The sequence below is a fragment of the Myodes glareolus genome, chromosome X (assembly GCF_982192425.1).
Source record: "Myodes glareolus chromosome X, mMyoGla1.1, whole genome shotgun sequence".
In the NCBI taxonomy this organism is placed as follows: Eukaryota; Metazoa; Chordata; class Mammalia; order Rodentia; family Cricetidae; genus Myodes; species Myodes glareolus.
Window position 1 is genome coordinate 28,866,301 of NC_142053.1, and position 16,536 is coordinate 28,882,836.

The following is a 16,536-nucleotide window of genomic DNA, read 5'->3' on the forward strand; positions in this document are numbered from 1 at the left end:
GCCTGCACCCTGGTCCTCCAGGTTAGTTTGTATCCAATCATGGGCCTGCCATCCTTGCTTCCGGTTGACTCTTGTTGCTAGGGGCTGAGCGGAACTGAGAGCAGTTTGGAGCGGCAATGAGCAGGCTGTGTTTGCGGGGAAGGGATGGCACCTGGGCAAGCAGGGTGTAGAAGGGGCCTTCCAAGTTGTAGCTCAACTGAGTCACCTGGCCTTGATGAATTATCTTCCTAGGGAATGGGTGGCAGTCTAATCCGGTAATCAATTTCCCAGGAGTAAGAAAAGATCCGCCAGGAGCTCTGGAGGTCTTGCAGAAATGTGTGGACATTTCTTGGTCTAGTGCTCCACACTGGATCCCTGGTACTTGGCAGCGAACGGATATTAAATAATGTGTTTATCTGGGAGGCTCTTCTTTGGACTTCCACAGAAAGTGAACTTAGAGCCTGCTTGCTTCCATGTTCTGCCTTTGCAGGAGCCTGGGCAGGGTTGCAGGTCCTGGGGCTGTCCAGCAGGCAGATCGGTGGACTCATCGTCACCAGGGCTACTGAGGAGGAGCTTAGTAGTACTGTCCAGCCTTCATGAGTGCTGGCAAAAGCTGTGAGAATTGTCATACCTGTGCTGAGGGTCCTCACCTTTCTCTTGGAGGCATTTCTGACGTCTTCTGTGAATGGTCAAAGTGTCAAGAGCAGGCCTTTATGCCTGGTTTCCACCCCAGAGTCAAGCAGCCCCTTCACTGGCATGTGGTCAGACTGGTTCCAAGGCAGCCAGCTTTTCCCAACGTGTTCTGGTCACTTTGAGACTAGAAAGGGTCCTAAAACACCGGTGTATTTCTGTCAGTTCCATGTCTGAGCTGGCCATATTCAGGAGCCCTGGTACTGAAGTAAGAATCCTTCTGCCAGGCAGTAGTGGCTCACGCCTTTAATCCCAACACTCAGGAGGCAGAGGCAGGCTTGGTCTGTGAGTGTGAGGCAGGCCTGATCTACAAGGCAAGTTCTAGGACAGCTGGGCTTTTACACAAAGAAACTCTGTCTTGAAAAAAAAAACTAAAAGAAAAACAAAATTAAATAGCCCCCAACCGTCCCCAAAGAATTCTTCTCTCAGAAAAAGACTTACCTCACAGTTTTGATAGCTGCTTATATACTAAAGCTGCACGTATATGTTTCCTGGCCTTTGCTTGTCTTTACTCTCAATCCTGAAACTGTTGTGGGCACAGTGCTGAGAACATGAGAAATTTTCTGTCCAGTCTGGCCGCAGTCAGAGAGACACCCATTTTTGGGCAGGGGTCGTAGCTTAGTTGACAGTGTCCTTGTGCCACATGGCCACGAGCCCCTGAACTACATGAGGCTGGTATGGTGTTTTTCAGTCCTGTAATTCCTGTAATCTGAGAACTTGGGGAGCAGAGGCATTCAGATCAGAGCTTTAGAGTAACCTTGGCTACAGAATGCATTTGAGATCAATTGTGGGTATTTGAGACTCCTTAGGGGAAAAAAAAGACATCTATTTATTTCCTTTCTGAAATTCTGATGTCTCTAATTTTTTTTGTAAAGCGGTGAACAATAGGCTTGATTTAATTTTAATTGTTTTCTTTTTTAAGTTAATGGCTAGTTCAAATATAAAAAAATGTACATTTCTACAGAAATGTAAGTAAGCTATACATGCATCAGTGGTATGTCCTACCCCTTTTTTTGTTGTTGTTTTGTTTTTTTATACAAGGTATTATATAGTTCTGGCTGTCCTGGAACTCACTCTGTAGGTCAGACTAGCCTAGAACTCACAGAGATACACCTCCCTCTGCCTCCCAAGTGCTAGGATTAAAGATGTGTGCCACCACCGCCTGGATCTTTTGGTTATTTTTGAGATATTAACTTCATTTCATTTCTCTTCCATTTCATTTCTCTTTCCTCCATCCAAGGGGTCCCATATACTCCCCCTTGCTCTCCTTGCTCTGCTTTTCATCAATTGTTATTGTATGCTTATATGTATCTGTATATACATATATTCCCAAATATAATCTGCTGAGTTCATATAAGTCATTTGTATGTATGATTTTAGGGCTGACCATTTGGCACTGGACAACCAATTGGTGTGCTTTTCTTCTGGGAGAGGACCACTTCTTCTATTCCTAGTTTTACTCAGTTGCCTGGAGTTCTTTGTGTAGGGTTGAGACCTCCTGGGCTTTTCCCTAGGAAGTCTGACATGCTCGTTTGTGTCATCCGTGTGCAGCTCACCTTTGGATGGGTATATTGGTTCAACTTTATGGTTATGTACATTCTGGCTGAGTGCCTTTAAACTACTAGGCATTGGTCACTAGGATGAGAAGGGAGAGGTAAGGAAAGAAACTTCTTTAATCTACTACTTTAATCTACTACTTTCCCTGCTCTCTGCTCTTCCAGATGCCTCTGGCAGTACGCTCCCTCATATCTACAATAAACCCCACCTTTTCCTAAACTATACCTTGGAGCGGTCAGGTTTGTATAGTCAGTTCACATGTACACATGAGAGTACTGGTCAGCTACGTGTACATATGGACACTGACCAGACCTCATGGTTATTTTCTATTTTCCATTCTCCTTGCCCTCCAAGGCCCCTTCTACAATGGTGCTCAAGCACTTCTCAAGGTAAAAGAACATTACCTTGGTTTAGGGGTCTATATTTCCATGGCTTCTATGAGGCTAAAGATAAATCTTACGACTAGGGTGTTAAGTTTAAATTTCTTCTTAATGGGAATCCACTACTGCTGATGTAAGAAGCTAGTCAAACCAAATTAATAAATCCAGGTTTATTCTGAGCAAAGCATTCCTGAGTGGTCCCAGGGGAAGTTGAAACCATGAGGGCGGCCCTCGGGAGTGGAGACACTGATGGTGGGCTTTCAGGCAGCTCCAGGGGAGGGGATGTAGCCTCCATCCAAACGATTCCAGAATCTTTGGGTATATGGATGCCAAGGGCTGGAATGGTGTTTCCACCCAAACACCCCAGACTCTTTGGGTATGGGGCACCAGTTCAAGTCTGGCTACTTCCTGCGGGCATGGGACAATGTGGGTGGGAGGGAGTTAGGAGTTGGTGGTCTCACACTCAGTGGTAGACGTGGGTGGAGAGGCATCCGGTTAGGCCATCCTGGAGACCTTAGGCATCTGTTTTTTTGAGGGAGACGAGAAGGCAGATTTTAGGAGAAAAAAAATAGATTGTTATGAATGAATGGGACTAGCCATGGGAAGGGTGGTTTAACGGCTGGAAAGAATGGGATGGAGAAGTGCCCTGGTTGTACAGGAGAGACACGGGTGAATGGGTGAGACATGAGAGCAGATATGCCCTTTAAAACCAGATTTTTCATTGCTGGGTAGGTGCCCATTTGAGCCTGGAGAGGTGGTACCAATGGTAAAGTCCCCAGAGCTGGTGCAGGTGCTAGCATTATCTGGAGAACTCTCTGCAGGTTGGCCTTGGCCCAGGCAGGGGTGAACCTGCAAAATATGCTCGGAAACGGGTGGGGTAACATAGGCTCTGGAGACTGATAGTTTTCACCAGACCAGATTTCTTGATACAGCAGCAGAACTTCTCCCAGGAACCTACAGGTATCTGTAACATGGAGGGGCCGGGCTGCTTGTTTGAAAGAGTCAGAGTTTTCCCTGGCAGGACGGCCCAGAAAGCCGGCATTTCAAAACAGTGCAGCTTTTTTCCTGCTACGGCTGAAAACCGAAATGCTTTACTCTAGTCTTTCCCAAGCATTCTCAGGCTTTCTGTGGATGCAGTTATCCACGTGGACGCCCACAGAATACAGACAATTCTCCCGCACCAGGTATCCATCTGTAGATAGCTGGAACAGATTGCTATGCATCCTGGAGTTATAGAAAAGGCTATGGCTTTAGCTTGAAAAGCACGAACATTTTAGAAGACAATTAGAAGAAATTTAAAACTCTGAACCTCTGAAGTTATATCTGAAACCTGATAATCCTGGCCTATGAAGCCTGTGAAAGAGGCACCCTTGTCTGTATTTTTAGTGGGAAACTTAAGGAAAGAAGTAGTGAGCTACCAGTTCCTTAAGTCATCAAATGCCACCAGACAGATCTGAGAGGGATAAACGAATGAGCAGAAGTGAGACAGCTTTTTTCATCTACCCAGGCAATCCCAAGTCTTTCTGTGGTCTTTGGCAAACACCAGTCTTAGAAGCAGTACTTGCCTTTAGTTGCTAAGCCCAGGAAGCTGTTGACATTGGTTTCTGTCCCACCACGTCCTTCAGTCATTCAGTCCCAAAGGATAACACAGAGGTCTACATCAATTATAAACTGATTGGCCCAGTATCTCAGGCTCTTCTTATTAACTAATTCTTATAACTTATATTAGCCCATAATTCTTGTCTATGTTGGCCACGTGGCTTAGTTATCTTTTTCGGCGAAGCAAGGCCATCACGTCTTGCTTCCTCTGTGACTGGGTCACGACTAGAGCCTGAAACTTCCCTTTTCCCAGAATTCTCGTTGCCCTGCCTAGACTACCTGCCTGGCTACTGGCCAATCAGCGTTTTATTAAAAATAATACAAGTGACAGGATAAAAGACCATTGTCCCACAGCAGGAGGCCTGACAGACTTTCCCGTGGGGGTAGGGTTTAGTCTACTTGTCTTGGCAGGATGAGATCATCGATTCCCCTAGTGTTACTGTTATCCATTTCAGGCAGGGTCCAGGCAGCTGATGAGGTGAAAGGCAGCTCTTTTTTTTTCTGTGTGGCTGAACTTGCCACATCCCAAAGCAAACCTCCAGGAGTAAGGTCTTCTGCAACCGTGTATCTTCTTGGAGAAGCTACAGGATGCTGCAGGAGCTTGCATGCCTCTCTATCATAAGAAGCTGTTTTATTAAATGCCACACTCTCAGATCTGTAAAGGCTCTTGAGGATCAGGGTACCTTTACCTGTCGGGTATATCTAAATTAGACATATAAGGTAAATTTGGTGATACAATTTACCCAATCAGTTACAGCTTACTAATATTAGTAGAAGCAAAAAGATTAGGATATTTTAGTCTCTAGTTTTTAGCTGGGGTCCTGAGACCTAGAGTATAATCCTAATTTGTAGAAGGCAGAATAAAGTTTCATAGAAATATATTGTAAGCCAAAGTATATTAGATAGGGATATTTCCTTGGTGGGGGCAGCACATGTGGGTGTCCATAGTAAAGATGGCACTGAGATTTTTGTCTTGATCGCAACCAAGTGGCAGCTAACCACGTGTTTGTACTTTTCCAGAGGAGTTGCAATCCGGAGCTAAAAGTTATACAGATTTTTAAAACAAGCACACATACATACACAGGCATAAAACAAGCATACTGTAGTCTATTTGCATATTTTCTTCCGTACATAAGGAGCAGACAAGACTTCTAATAGAAACAAAACCTTAGCAAAAAGGACCAACAAAACTCTTGCTGGGAAACTTAAACATCCTAAAGTAAGAAAGAAGCCATAGGAGTGAAAGGGGTTTTGTGGCATTAAGGCAGCTCTTACCCTGCTGCCCAGAGCATAGAAAAGGTACTGCGGAGGGGAACCGAGCAGGCAGGAACAAGAGATGGCAGAGGGGTAGGAGCCATGTGGAGGACAAAGTTGCAGCTTAAGCTATGGGTCTCCCAGGCCGTTGGGGGATGGGGCATGAAGCATAACAGAGCAGACCGAGCATCCAAGAAAGGAACACATTGGGGAAACTGGAAGATCATGGATGGACAGAAGCATGAAATCCAGACAGGCAGAGAAGCAAGGAGATTGCCTGCAGGCAAAAGCCGCGAGCCGAGAGAAAGGCTAGGGACAGCAGGAGCAGAGGGGACAGGGATGCAGTGCTCAGGAACATGGCCAGGGTAGCTCAGTCCCAGTTTGGATAAATTTTATAGGGTGTTTGGGGAGTGAACTTGGACCTGGAAGGATCCATTCACAAGCCGTTAGCTGGAGACTCGGAGACTAAGACAGGGGCGTCCTCTGAAATAGCCTGGGGTCACAACAGTAGGAGGCTTGGGATCCTCCTGTGCAAGATGTGTCCCTTACAACAAGCCCCAAGAGGTAGAGGCTGTCTCTACCCCAGAATAGGCCAGCTACCCGGCATTGCAGTGTCTTGGCAGGCAGACTGGAAGATGGAAGGGGTTCTGAACCCCTTTACAGGCTGTGGCTTGGAATGGAGTTACTCACCAAGCAAGTCTGTCTGATGGAGGAGAATGAAGAGTGGTTTTCCATGGCCACCTGGTAGCAGGAAAAACTTTACTCGGGTTCGGCACCAAATGTTAAGTTTAAATTCCTGCTTAATGGGAATCTGCCACCGCTGATGTACTAAGCCAGTCAAACCGAATTAATAAATCCAGGTTTATTCTGAGCAAAGCATTCCTGGGTGGCCCTAGGGGAAGTCGAGGAAACCACAAGGGGAAACTACGAGGTGGGGGCTTTTAATGCCCTGGGAGAGAAGCCAATGATGGTGGGCTTTCTCGGGGACGGAGTCTGGATTGAGGCAGGTCCAGGGGAAGGGGCTTTGGGTGGTGCCTCCACCCGAACATAGGGTAACTATGCAAACTAAAAGAAACAGTCTCCTGTAATCAAAAGCTTAACAATCATGATACTCTTAACCCCCCCCCCCCAAGAGGTAAAACATCCCCAGATCATTTATCTGGGTTCTAGCTCCTCCAAGTCTGGATCTGAACATGAGCAATCTTCATCTGACTGGTGACTTCTATGACTATTCCTTTGTCATCTTTTTGTATCCAACAGTTGCTCAGATTGAACTATTCACAAACGCCCCATTTAGAAACAAGTAAATAGTCTAAAGCTAAGTGGTTTTAGTAAATGGCATTGTGCATTTTGGTCTGTGGTTTGATTAGGATGTTAAGGACCTTTGCAGTTTCAGTAGTTTGCACTGCAGCAGTATTATTATTATTATTAGTAGTAGTAGCAGCAGCAGCAGCAGCAGCTTCTAATCTAATGATGGGGCTTAGCATATAGATAGATGGAGATATGGCAACCCCAGGATCCATTCTCTGCCCATGTGGCTGGACCATACTAATGGATCATATATTCATGGGGCCATTTGTTAGCTTTGCAGTCAACAATCTGTAAGGTCTGTCAGTTAGCTTCTTTGGCTCTCCCAGTCCTCATATATCTGTGTTTCCAAGCCCTTTTCTCTGGCAAATGGGACTAGGAAGAAGGAGGGCTGGATAGATCTTAAGATCTGGACCACTTTTGGAGGAAGTGAAATATAAGCGGTTCTCCCACATAACCAATATAGTCTACCTGGGGCTTACCATTTGATGTTAGTGCCACAGTGCCCTGTGCCTGCCAGATGTTAGCGCCTGCCAGATGTTAGCACCACAGTGCCCTTTGCCTGCCAGATGTTAGCGCCACAGTGCCCTGTGCCTGTCAGATGTTAGCGCCACAGTGCCATGTGCCTGCCAGATGTTAGCGCCACAGTGCTCTGTGCCTGCCAGAGGTGAGAGAAGTCAGACAAAAGGTGCAATCTGATTCTGAATAGTTTGGGAATCCCCACTATGGAGTTTTCTGGTTACTTTCAGTGTAGAGTCTTTGGTTCAGACATGTTAGGCTTACAACAGAAACACTGAACTGCTTTCCCCATAGGGAAATGTATTTTTTCCCTATAAGACAGGTTTTAAGAAGCCCAATTCTGGCAGTAGGATTGGGAATATCCTATTTTTTATCATAAAGTTTGAGAGGACCAAACTGTCTAGCTTCCCAAGGCTATTGATCTCCTCTATTAGTTCCTCCACATACATAGTAAGAAGAGACCCTAAGAGTCTGAACTATTTTGTGCCAGGTTTAGAAACGCATTTCTGGTTATGGCAAGGATTTGGTGGGTGGGTTGCTATTTATTTCCTCATAGAAGAACTGAAAGACTTGATATGATATGGCTTTGTGGGCGACAGAAAGCTTTTTGAAATGTAACATAGTCCCTGGTTCTGTGTCGAGAATAGTGAAAATAAGAGAGTTACAGGTCCCCAGTTAACAGTCTTGTGTTGAAGTTCCCTTTTAAAGAAGTAGTATTTAGTCTGCCTTCTGCCAAATGGCCCAAATAATTCCTATTCAGGTAGGATGGTGGGTTTGGGGAGAGAGGATAATGATGCGGGATTCCCCTCTGTTTGCTGTGAATATCATTAGTTAATAAAGTAACTGGCTTGGCCTGATAGGGTAGAACAGAGCTATGTGGAGAAAACTAAACTGAATGCTAAGAGAAAAAAGGGCAGAGTCAGAGAGAAGCCATGTAGCCCAACTGGAGACAGATGCCGAAACTTTACCTGGTAAGCCACAGCCACGTGGCAACACACAGATTAATAGAAATGGGTTAAATCAAGATATAAGAGTTAGCCAATAAGAAGCTAGAACTAATGGGCCAAGCAGTGATTTAATTAATATAGTTTCTGTGTGGTTATTTAGGGGCCCCAAAGAACGAAGAACAAAAGAGTAACAGTAAAAAAACCACCAGCTAAAGGCCTGCTCTCCAGAGTGCTACTGGCAGTTGGGGGGCAGTGCCTATTTTCCAACTGTGCCAGCCTCAGGGCCAGATCAGCCGCCTGTCTCAGGTGGCAAAGGGTAGGACAGGGAGGGAGGTCATCTCCCCCTCACCCACTCTACCATATTCCAGATGAGGGGTGGGTTCTGATCTCCCTCAAGCATTCCCATGGCCTGATCATCTGAACCCCCATCAATGGGGGTCAGCCCTACTGTGCTGCCCGGACAAAGAGCAGGGCCTGCCTTCCTGAGTGCTGCAGTCTGTGAGGGGCAGGATCAGCTCTCCAAATCTTGGGACCCTGGGACCAGCTTTTTCTGCCTGCGGTAGGTAAGGTGCCTGGGACAAGGGGCTATCTCTCCCTCGCTCATGCTACCATGTGATAGACCATGGGCTAGCTCTCTCACTCGCATGACTTCGGGGCTGACTCACCTGCACCCCAGCTCTGCTGTGCTGCCCAGGCTAGGTGCAGAGCCTGTTCTGAGAGCTGCAGTGGGTGGGGGCAGGACCAGTTCTCCCTAGTGCTTCAGCCAGTGAGGGGCGGGACCAACTCTGTGCAGCCCTATCCTCACTGCTTTCAGTGGTGACAGGACCACAGAGGCGGCAGGATCACAGACCCAGCCAGGCCCAAGCCCAGAACAAGGCCCCTGGGGGCAGCCCAGGCCCCCAGTGAAACCATGGCCATGGCAGCAGCACAGGCTCCTCAGATCTGCCTGGCTCCAACAGAGGCTCAACTCTCCCACAGTGATCTGGCCCGTGGTGGTGCCCAGGCCCTTGATGTGTCTGAGTGGCCCTTAATGGCAATATGGGCCATGGATAGCAAGACAGGTCCCTGCTGTGGTTGGACCATGGACCCAGACAGGGTCCTTGGAGGGGGCCCAGGCCCAGATGTCACAGTGGCCCCAGGTGGCAATGCAGGTCCCTCTGAACAGCATGGCCTGTGAACACCCGTATAGGCCCAGGTGTAAGCCCAGATCCTGAGCATTCACACAGGAATCTCAGACATGAGTGCAGACCCTGGCTGTGGCAGGGTCACTGACCCAGACATGATCCCTGCTGCAGCTCGGGCCCATATGACACCTGGGCCTGGGTGGCAGCACACATCACTCAGGTCAGTATGGGTTCAGCAGTGGCACAGCTCTCAAGCACCAAGAAGGCCACAGGGTGGGAGCCAAGATCCTGGGAATCAGTGTGGCGTTTGGTGGCAACAGGGGTCACAGACATCAGCATAGACTCAGGCTGTGGTAGGACCGCAGACCAAGACATGGAGATCTCGCCTGGGTGGTGACAGAGAGAGAAAGCTGGCAGGCTGAAGCAGCCCAGCTACCACCCAGACCCAGAGTCAGGACAAAAAGGTAGCCCACCCCACACCCACCTCATCTATGAACCGCTGGAGCTCGTGAAGGCACAGCCCCAAAGCTGCAGGATCTCCACAACACAGGGAAACAACAGGATATCCAGGAGAGTCCCAGTCAGGGCCCAGTGCCCACAGTGCAGCAGAAACCAGAGGCCCTGAACCAGACCAATGACTCCGTGCAACGAGCACTTGCAAGAAAAGGGCGCATATGTGTGAACTGAAGGTAACCTGTGACACGCCGCAGCTTCCGCACCGAGGTTTGAGGGGTGTTTGATTTTGTGTGCTTTGGTTCAGGTTTTTGTTTTACTTTTAAACTTTATTTTGGCGGGGGAGGTGGCAAGGGCAGAGGGCAGAAGTGAGGAGACAGGGGATGAGTCGTATTAGCATGCGTGATGTGAAATTCACAAAGAATCAAGAAAATGTTTTAGAACTAACTACAAATAAAAGCAAGAAGTATGAAAAAAATGAGAGATGGCATTAAAGATTCAAGAACCACTCAGTGTTTGTCAGTACCGTGTCTACCCTTTCAGCTCTGTGGCACCCATGAGAATGCCTGGGATCTTCCAAGATCACATGGTACAGAGGGGCACTGAACAGCAGAAGCTGGGTTTCCAGAGTTCCAAAGGCCGTAGCCCCCAGTGACTTCTCTAGATACACAAGGGCCCATGTTCTCCTATGCAAGGCTAGAATTCCTCAGGAGGGTCCTGATCAGAAGGGCTCCCCAAGTCCTCTGAGCTACTGCTGCGCTCTGAAGCCGCAATGCAACAGGGGAAATGCAAGAGGGGCACCTGCAGCTCAGGAGAGCAGAGCTGGAGCTCAGTGGAGTTCTGTCCTAAGGGCCTAAAATGCAGGGCCACTCGAGAGACAGGACAGAAACACCTGGATTACCAAGGAGGCTTTTGGGATAAAGCTGTACATTCACACAGTTTTTGAAACAAGCATGGTTACATTTTTAAAAACCAAATCATTCCCATTGCTCTCTGCTTGGCAGAAAAATGAGAAGTGACAGAAGGAACTGATAAGATGAAATGAGAAATGGATCATTTCTTCCCTCCCTCCCTCCCTCTCTCCCTTCCTCCCTCCCTTCTTCACTCTGTCCCTTCTTTCTGTCTCTCTTTTTTTCTTCCCTTTTTTTGAGACAAAATTCCCCAGGCAGACCTAAAACTCACTCTAAAATGAAGAATGACAGGGACATCATCACAGACCACAGCTGCAGCAGGGTCTCCAATCCAGACATGGCCCCTGGCCCCCAGTGAAACCATGGCCCTGGCTGGCAGCACAAGCTCCTCAGATCTCATGGCGCCAGCAGAGACTTAAGCCTTGGACAGTAACATGGCCCTAAGTGGTGGCCCAGGCCCCTGATGTCTGAGTGGCCCTTAGTGTAATTGATATTGAATGGATATCAATTACAGACCCTAGCTGTGATTGGACCATTAACTCAGACATGGTCCTTGGCAGCAGTCCAGGCCCAGATGGCAGTGCAGGTCCCTCTGATCAGCATGGATCCAACAGCAGTGTGGCTATTAAACACCTACATGACCCCAGGTGGGGTTACTGAGCGGGGCATCTGCACAGATTTTGATGGCAACAGGAAACTTGAACATCAGTGTAGACCCTGGTTGTGGTAGGGCCAGTGACCTAGACATGGCCAAGGCCACAGTTTGGGCCTGTATGATGCCCTGGCTCTGGGTGGCATTTGTGTCTCACTCAGGTCTTTATGGGCCCAGCAGTGGCACAGCCCTCAGGCACCAAGAAGGCCACAGGGTGGGAGCCCAGATCCTGGGCATCAGTGTGGTGTTTGATAGCAACACAGGTCACGGACATCAGCACTGACTCAGACTGTGGTAGGACCACAGGCCAAGACTTGGTTCTTGGCAACAGCCTGAGCTCGGATGTCATCCTGGCCCTAGTTGGCATTGCAGATCATCAAGATTGGCATAGCCTCAGTGATGACATGGTCCCCAAACACCAACATGTGCCCAGGTGGCAGTCCAGACCCCAGACATCAACTCAGCCTTTGATTGTCACAAGACCTATGGACATCGACACAGACCTTGGCTGTGGAAGGGCCACAATTTTTTTTTTTGTTTTGTCTTTTTTTTGACACCATTCACCATACAGCTGTCACACAGAGTCACAATATAGTACACTGGGTGTTTTGTTTTCTGATTTTTTTTTTAAAGTCATGTTCGGTTTATCAGGAACATAAAACAGATTTTAAGCATTACTTTATTTCTGAAATCGAGAGAATTACACAATTTGAAAATACACCTTATGGAGTGTCAGCTTCTGCTCTGAGGAAGAGGGATAATATACCTCCTGGACTGGGGGTAGGACACAAAAGAGAGGGAAGCCCCACTGCAGATGGGATGGGGTGAATTCCAGCATTCTTTTTGAAGCACAGAACCATTCCTAAGTGCCCTGGGTGCTTCATACTGTAGGAGCATTGGGAACAGAAAGATAGACTTTTGCTACCTGCTTCCCATGAATTCCTCGAATAGTCTCTTAGGAAGTTTCTGTCAGAGTCCAAAGTTAGACCCAGAGACCCAGGATGGGCAGACTTAGCTCTATTATGGGGGGGGGGGGAACTGGTTCTTCCTAGGGACTTGTCCTATCCTCCTTCCGCACTTGCGGTCTGACAAATTAGGAGTTGGGGATGTGGGCAGCATGGTAGCGGGACAGACAAGCATGTGTGGGTCAGGGCAAACCTACCACACTACTTGGGAAATGCCTGCAATCTGCAGGGCACACCGATGCACCACTGACTGAAAACAAATGGGGACAAATGTATGGAGAATTCATCTCTTTATTGAAAATGCAGATGCTGAGGGGATACAGGTGTGAGAGGTAGCGGCAGCAAAAGCTTCTGAGCATTTGGCTCCTGGGTGAGGGCGGCTCTCTAGGACTTCTCCACAGTCTTCAGAAAAGAAGCACCTCTGCATATTTTAGCTTCTGATCTCTCTTGTATTGTTCTCGCCTCCCCTTAAACCAATTCTACAAGCCAGAAGGAAAAAAAAAACTGATTCATTAGGATAATCAGGACACAATCTAAAAACACACCATGGGGTGTTAGCTGGTCCTATATTTTATACCGCACAGAAGAACCTGCTGTCTCACTGCCCTAATTCTGTGAGGGGCTGAGGGGCTGGCGCCGGGTCCAGTGCTTGCCTACAATGTGGGAGGCCCTGGTTTCCACCCCAGCACTGCAAAATCGTCCCTGGAGAAGTGTCCAGATGTTGCCTGTCTTTCTCCCTCTCTACAGTAATCCACTGGAGGATGTTAGCAGTATTTTCAGGCAGATGCACCAGTGTGCTTCAGACAATCATAATGCTGGGTGCCCTAATCTGTTTGGCTTCACCAGGCGCTTCAAACAGCAGGAGGAGGACAGGGCATTTGGACTCTATGCTTCCCCCATTCCCATCAGCCTCTGTTTAACCAAGTTTACATCCGCATTATGAGTGCTGGGTTCACCCTGTGTACTATCCATACACCCAAGTTACCCCTGTAAGGATAGAATTTGTATTTAGTTTTCAGTATTTCAAACAATTTAGAATCAAGGAACACCTTGATCCCATTTAAATTAATTCAAAGTAAATTTGAATTAATTTGAATAATTTATAATTATAATCCTAGTGGGATGTCTCTACAGACACATATCTGAAGGATATTAGCATTACAAGGAGTTACACACAGCATTTCTATATTAATATGCGATTAACACAATAATTAATGCAGAAATTGTATTCATATTTTATGTTAAAACACACATTCATAATTTATCTATAGGATACATGTATGTGTCATACATATATGTCTAGGGAGTGAAAGTAGGTTAATACTATTCTGTGTTCCCTTTGGAAGTTGTGCTTCATCTTGAAATGAGCCATTTTTAGTTGGTTGGATTTTCTTATCCCATTTTATGCCCACAGAGAACATAAAGCTCAAAAGTCATTTCAAGGGGCCTGTAGGGATCTCTAAGAGTTTAAAGTACTTGCTGCTCCTGTGAAGGACCTGAGTTTGGTTCCTATCACCTATATAAAGTAGCTCAGGACCACATGTAATCCAAGCTCCAGGGGATTTGACCCTCTCTTCTGGCCTCTGAGGGTAGCTGCATACAGACACAGACACATCTATACACATGAATTGTTAAAACATCTTTTTAAAACATGTTATTTTGAAACATAATGTGGTTTTAAAAAAACACGACACAACAACTCTACCCACAGGACAAAAGTATTCAAGATAAGAAGCAAATTCTAGAATAGTTGTCTTGCCAGATTATCTTCCCCTTACCTGAACTCTAGCTTCACTCACGCCTATCCATCTTGCCAGCTGTTTTCTGAAGGAAAAAATGGCAGATGTTCAGTACTGGGCATCTTGGATAAAATAAAGTATATGAAAGATACTTTATATTTGTTTTTAAATGTTTGTCCCATCCTTCACCTACTGGGACATTCACCTTGAAGATTTTGAGATTTAAAAAATTCTACTGGTGCGTGGTGGTGGTGGCGCACGCCTTTAATCCCAGCACTTGGGAAGCAGAGACAGAGGCAGATGGATCTCTGTGAGTTCGAGGCCAGCCTGGTCTACAGAGCGAGTTCCAGGACAGCCTGGCCTATACAGAAAACCCCTGTCTCAGAAAAAAATAAACAAAAGCTGCTGGTAGTTTTGTTTTACTATCATCCACCATTAGCAGACATTAAAACACATCATGTCCCTAATAAGAATTTTGAAAAAGCACTAATCTGGACAGCTTAAACCTCCAAAGAAATGTTCCTAACATCAAGTGAGGTGGTTCAGAAGACTTTCTCAATGAATAAAAGAAAAGCTACAAAACAAACACAAATAGGAAAAACCTGTGTGAGGCATTCTGTCCAGATTGAAGGGTAAGTACGAATAAAGGAAGATAGATTAATGGGGGGACATCTGAAGATTTCTAATGTCCAATTAACTCATGAGAATGTCCAGCCTGCTGACCACCAGGGAAATGAAATACCACGTTTATTTGTTGAATTTATTTAGTGTGCATTAGTGCATGCATTCTGTAGGTGTAGGGGTGTGTATACCCGTGCTCTGATGCACCTGTGCAGGTCAAAGGCAACTGATGGGTGTTGGGTCTCTCCTTCCACCAAGAAAGTCACCCTCTATTATTTTAATCATTCAACTTTTCACCCGTCTTTAAACAGGACCTTACTCTTATAAAAGTCATTGCCCCAAGTTTTCCACTCTGATTCACTGAAATAATGTAAGAAAATACCTCCATTCCCATTGTCTTAGTTAGGGCTACTATTGCCCTGAGGAAAACCCCAAAAGCAAATTGAGGAGGAAAGTGTTTATTTGGCTTACACTTCCAGATCATCATTGGCGGAAGTCAGTACAGGGAGTCAAATAGAACAAGAACTTAAGAGACAGGAGTTGATGCAGAGGTCATGGAGACGAGCTGCTTACTGGCTTTCTCCTTAGGAAATCCAGAATGACTGACTAGCCTAGGGATGGCCCCACCCACATGCTCTGGGCCCTCTCACATTAATCAATAATTAAGAAAATACCCTACAGGCTGGTCTACATCCTGATCTTAGGGAGGCGCTTTCTCAGTTGAGGTTCCCATCTCTCTGATGCCTCTAGCTTGTGCCAAATTCACAGAAAACTAGCCAGCACGCCCATTTTGCACGACTCTTACCACTACCCCCAGCACACTGGTGCAGGATGCAGGAGTCTGGCAGCCTTGGTTTGGGAAGTGGTTTTTATTTACATAGGGTAAGAGATAGGCTGATAGGGTAGGAGATAGGCTGAGGAGATAGTACAGAAAGGTAAAGGTGAGTGCCGGCAAGTCTGAAAGCCTGAGGTTGATCCTGGGACTCATGTGGTGGAAGGAGAGAAGGGACTAACTCAAGTTGTATTCTGCCCTTCACACACGCCAAATGACACTAACACCCACAGAAGCGCATTCCCACACCCACACATAAAACCAAGCAAATGAATGAATAAGTAACATGCAGTTTTTAAGGAGTGGTAAAGGAGGAGGACCAGGGAGAGAGCCAAAAGTCACCCTGGGCCACCACGTGCTCGCAGGAAACAGGGTTTCAGGCTACGCTATCTGCTTACCTTAGTTCTGCACTGATGTAGTGATTTTGCTGGAAAAACCGCTCCAGCTCCTGCAACTGCCACTGGTTGAACTTGTAGTGGAAGCAACGCTGGCGCACCAGGACGGACACAGGTTGTACACATTCTGTAACCTCCATGTCCCTGCGGACGGGCTCTTTTGGCTGCTTCTCTTTCTCCGGGTCACTGCGGCTGGTGCCCTGGTCCTCTTGTTTCAAGTTATCCATGAGGCCTGAGGCACCGGCAACTGAGGGACCTTCTCCACTGAATTCTTCTGCTCCTTCCCCTTCGGCTGCGGCGGCTCCAGCCTGGCCCTGACCACTGTCTTTTTCCATTCTTCCCTCTCCAGTCAGAAAGAAGATCTGTGCTTTTCCACCTGGAAGTGGAGAGACAGAGAAAGGCCAGGAGTTAGAGCCCAGGGTGACCTGAGGGCACCGTGAAGTCGCAGCGAAGCCAGCAGTGCACAGCGCCTGTCTAGTCGTCTCGGTGGGACACTCCTCCCCTCGTGGACATCTCCGATCCACCTTTCCCAGCACACACTGACCATTCCGTTTTTCTTCATCCTTATCAAGTCCCTCATAAAGCAGGTAGTTGGTGTCTCGGCGATCCAT

The 16,536-nt window shown here is 47.1% G+C and overlaps 1 protein-coding gene across 1 annotated transcript; it reads right to left on the minus strand.

The window, feature by feature from the left end:
- Positions 1-11,530: 11,530 nt before the first annotated feature.
- On the minus strand, positions 11,531-16,536 carry LOC125410740 (uncharacterized). Its single transcript, XM_085685207.1, has 5 exons — positions 16,470-16,536; positions 15,929-16,301; positions 14,117-14,162; positions 12,758-12,817; positions 11,531-11,662 (listed from the first exon to the last, which is right to left on the minus strand). Exons 1-5 carry the CDS (start codon positions 16,534-16,536, stop codon positions 11,531-11,533), a joined length of 678 nt encoding a protein of 225 aa, XP_085541333.1.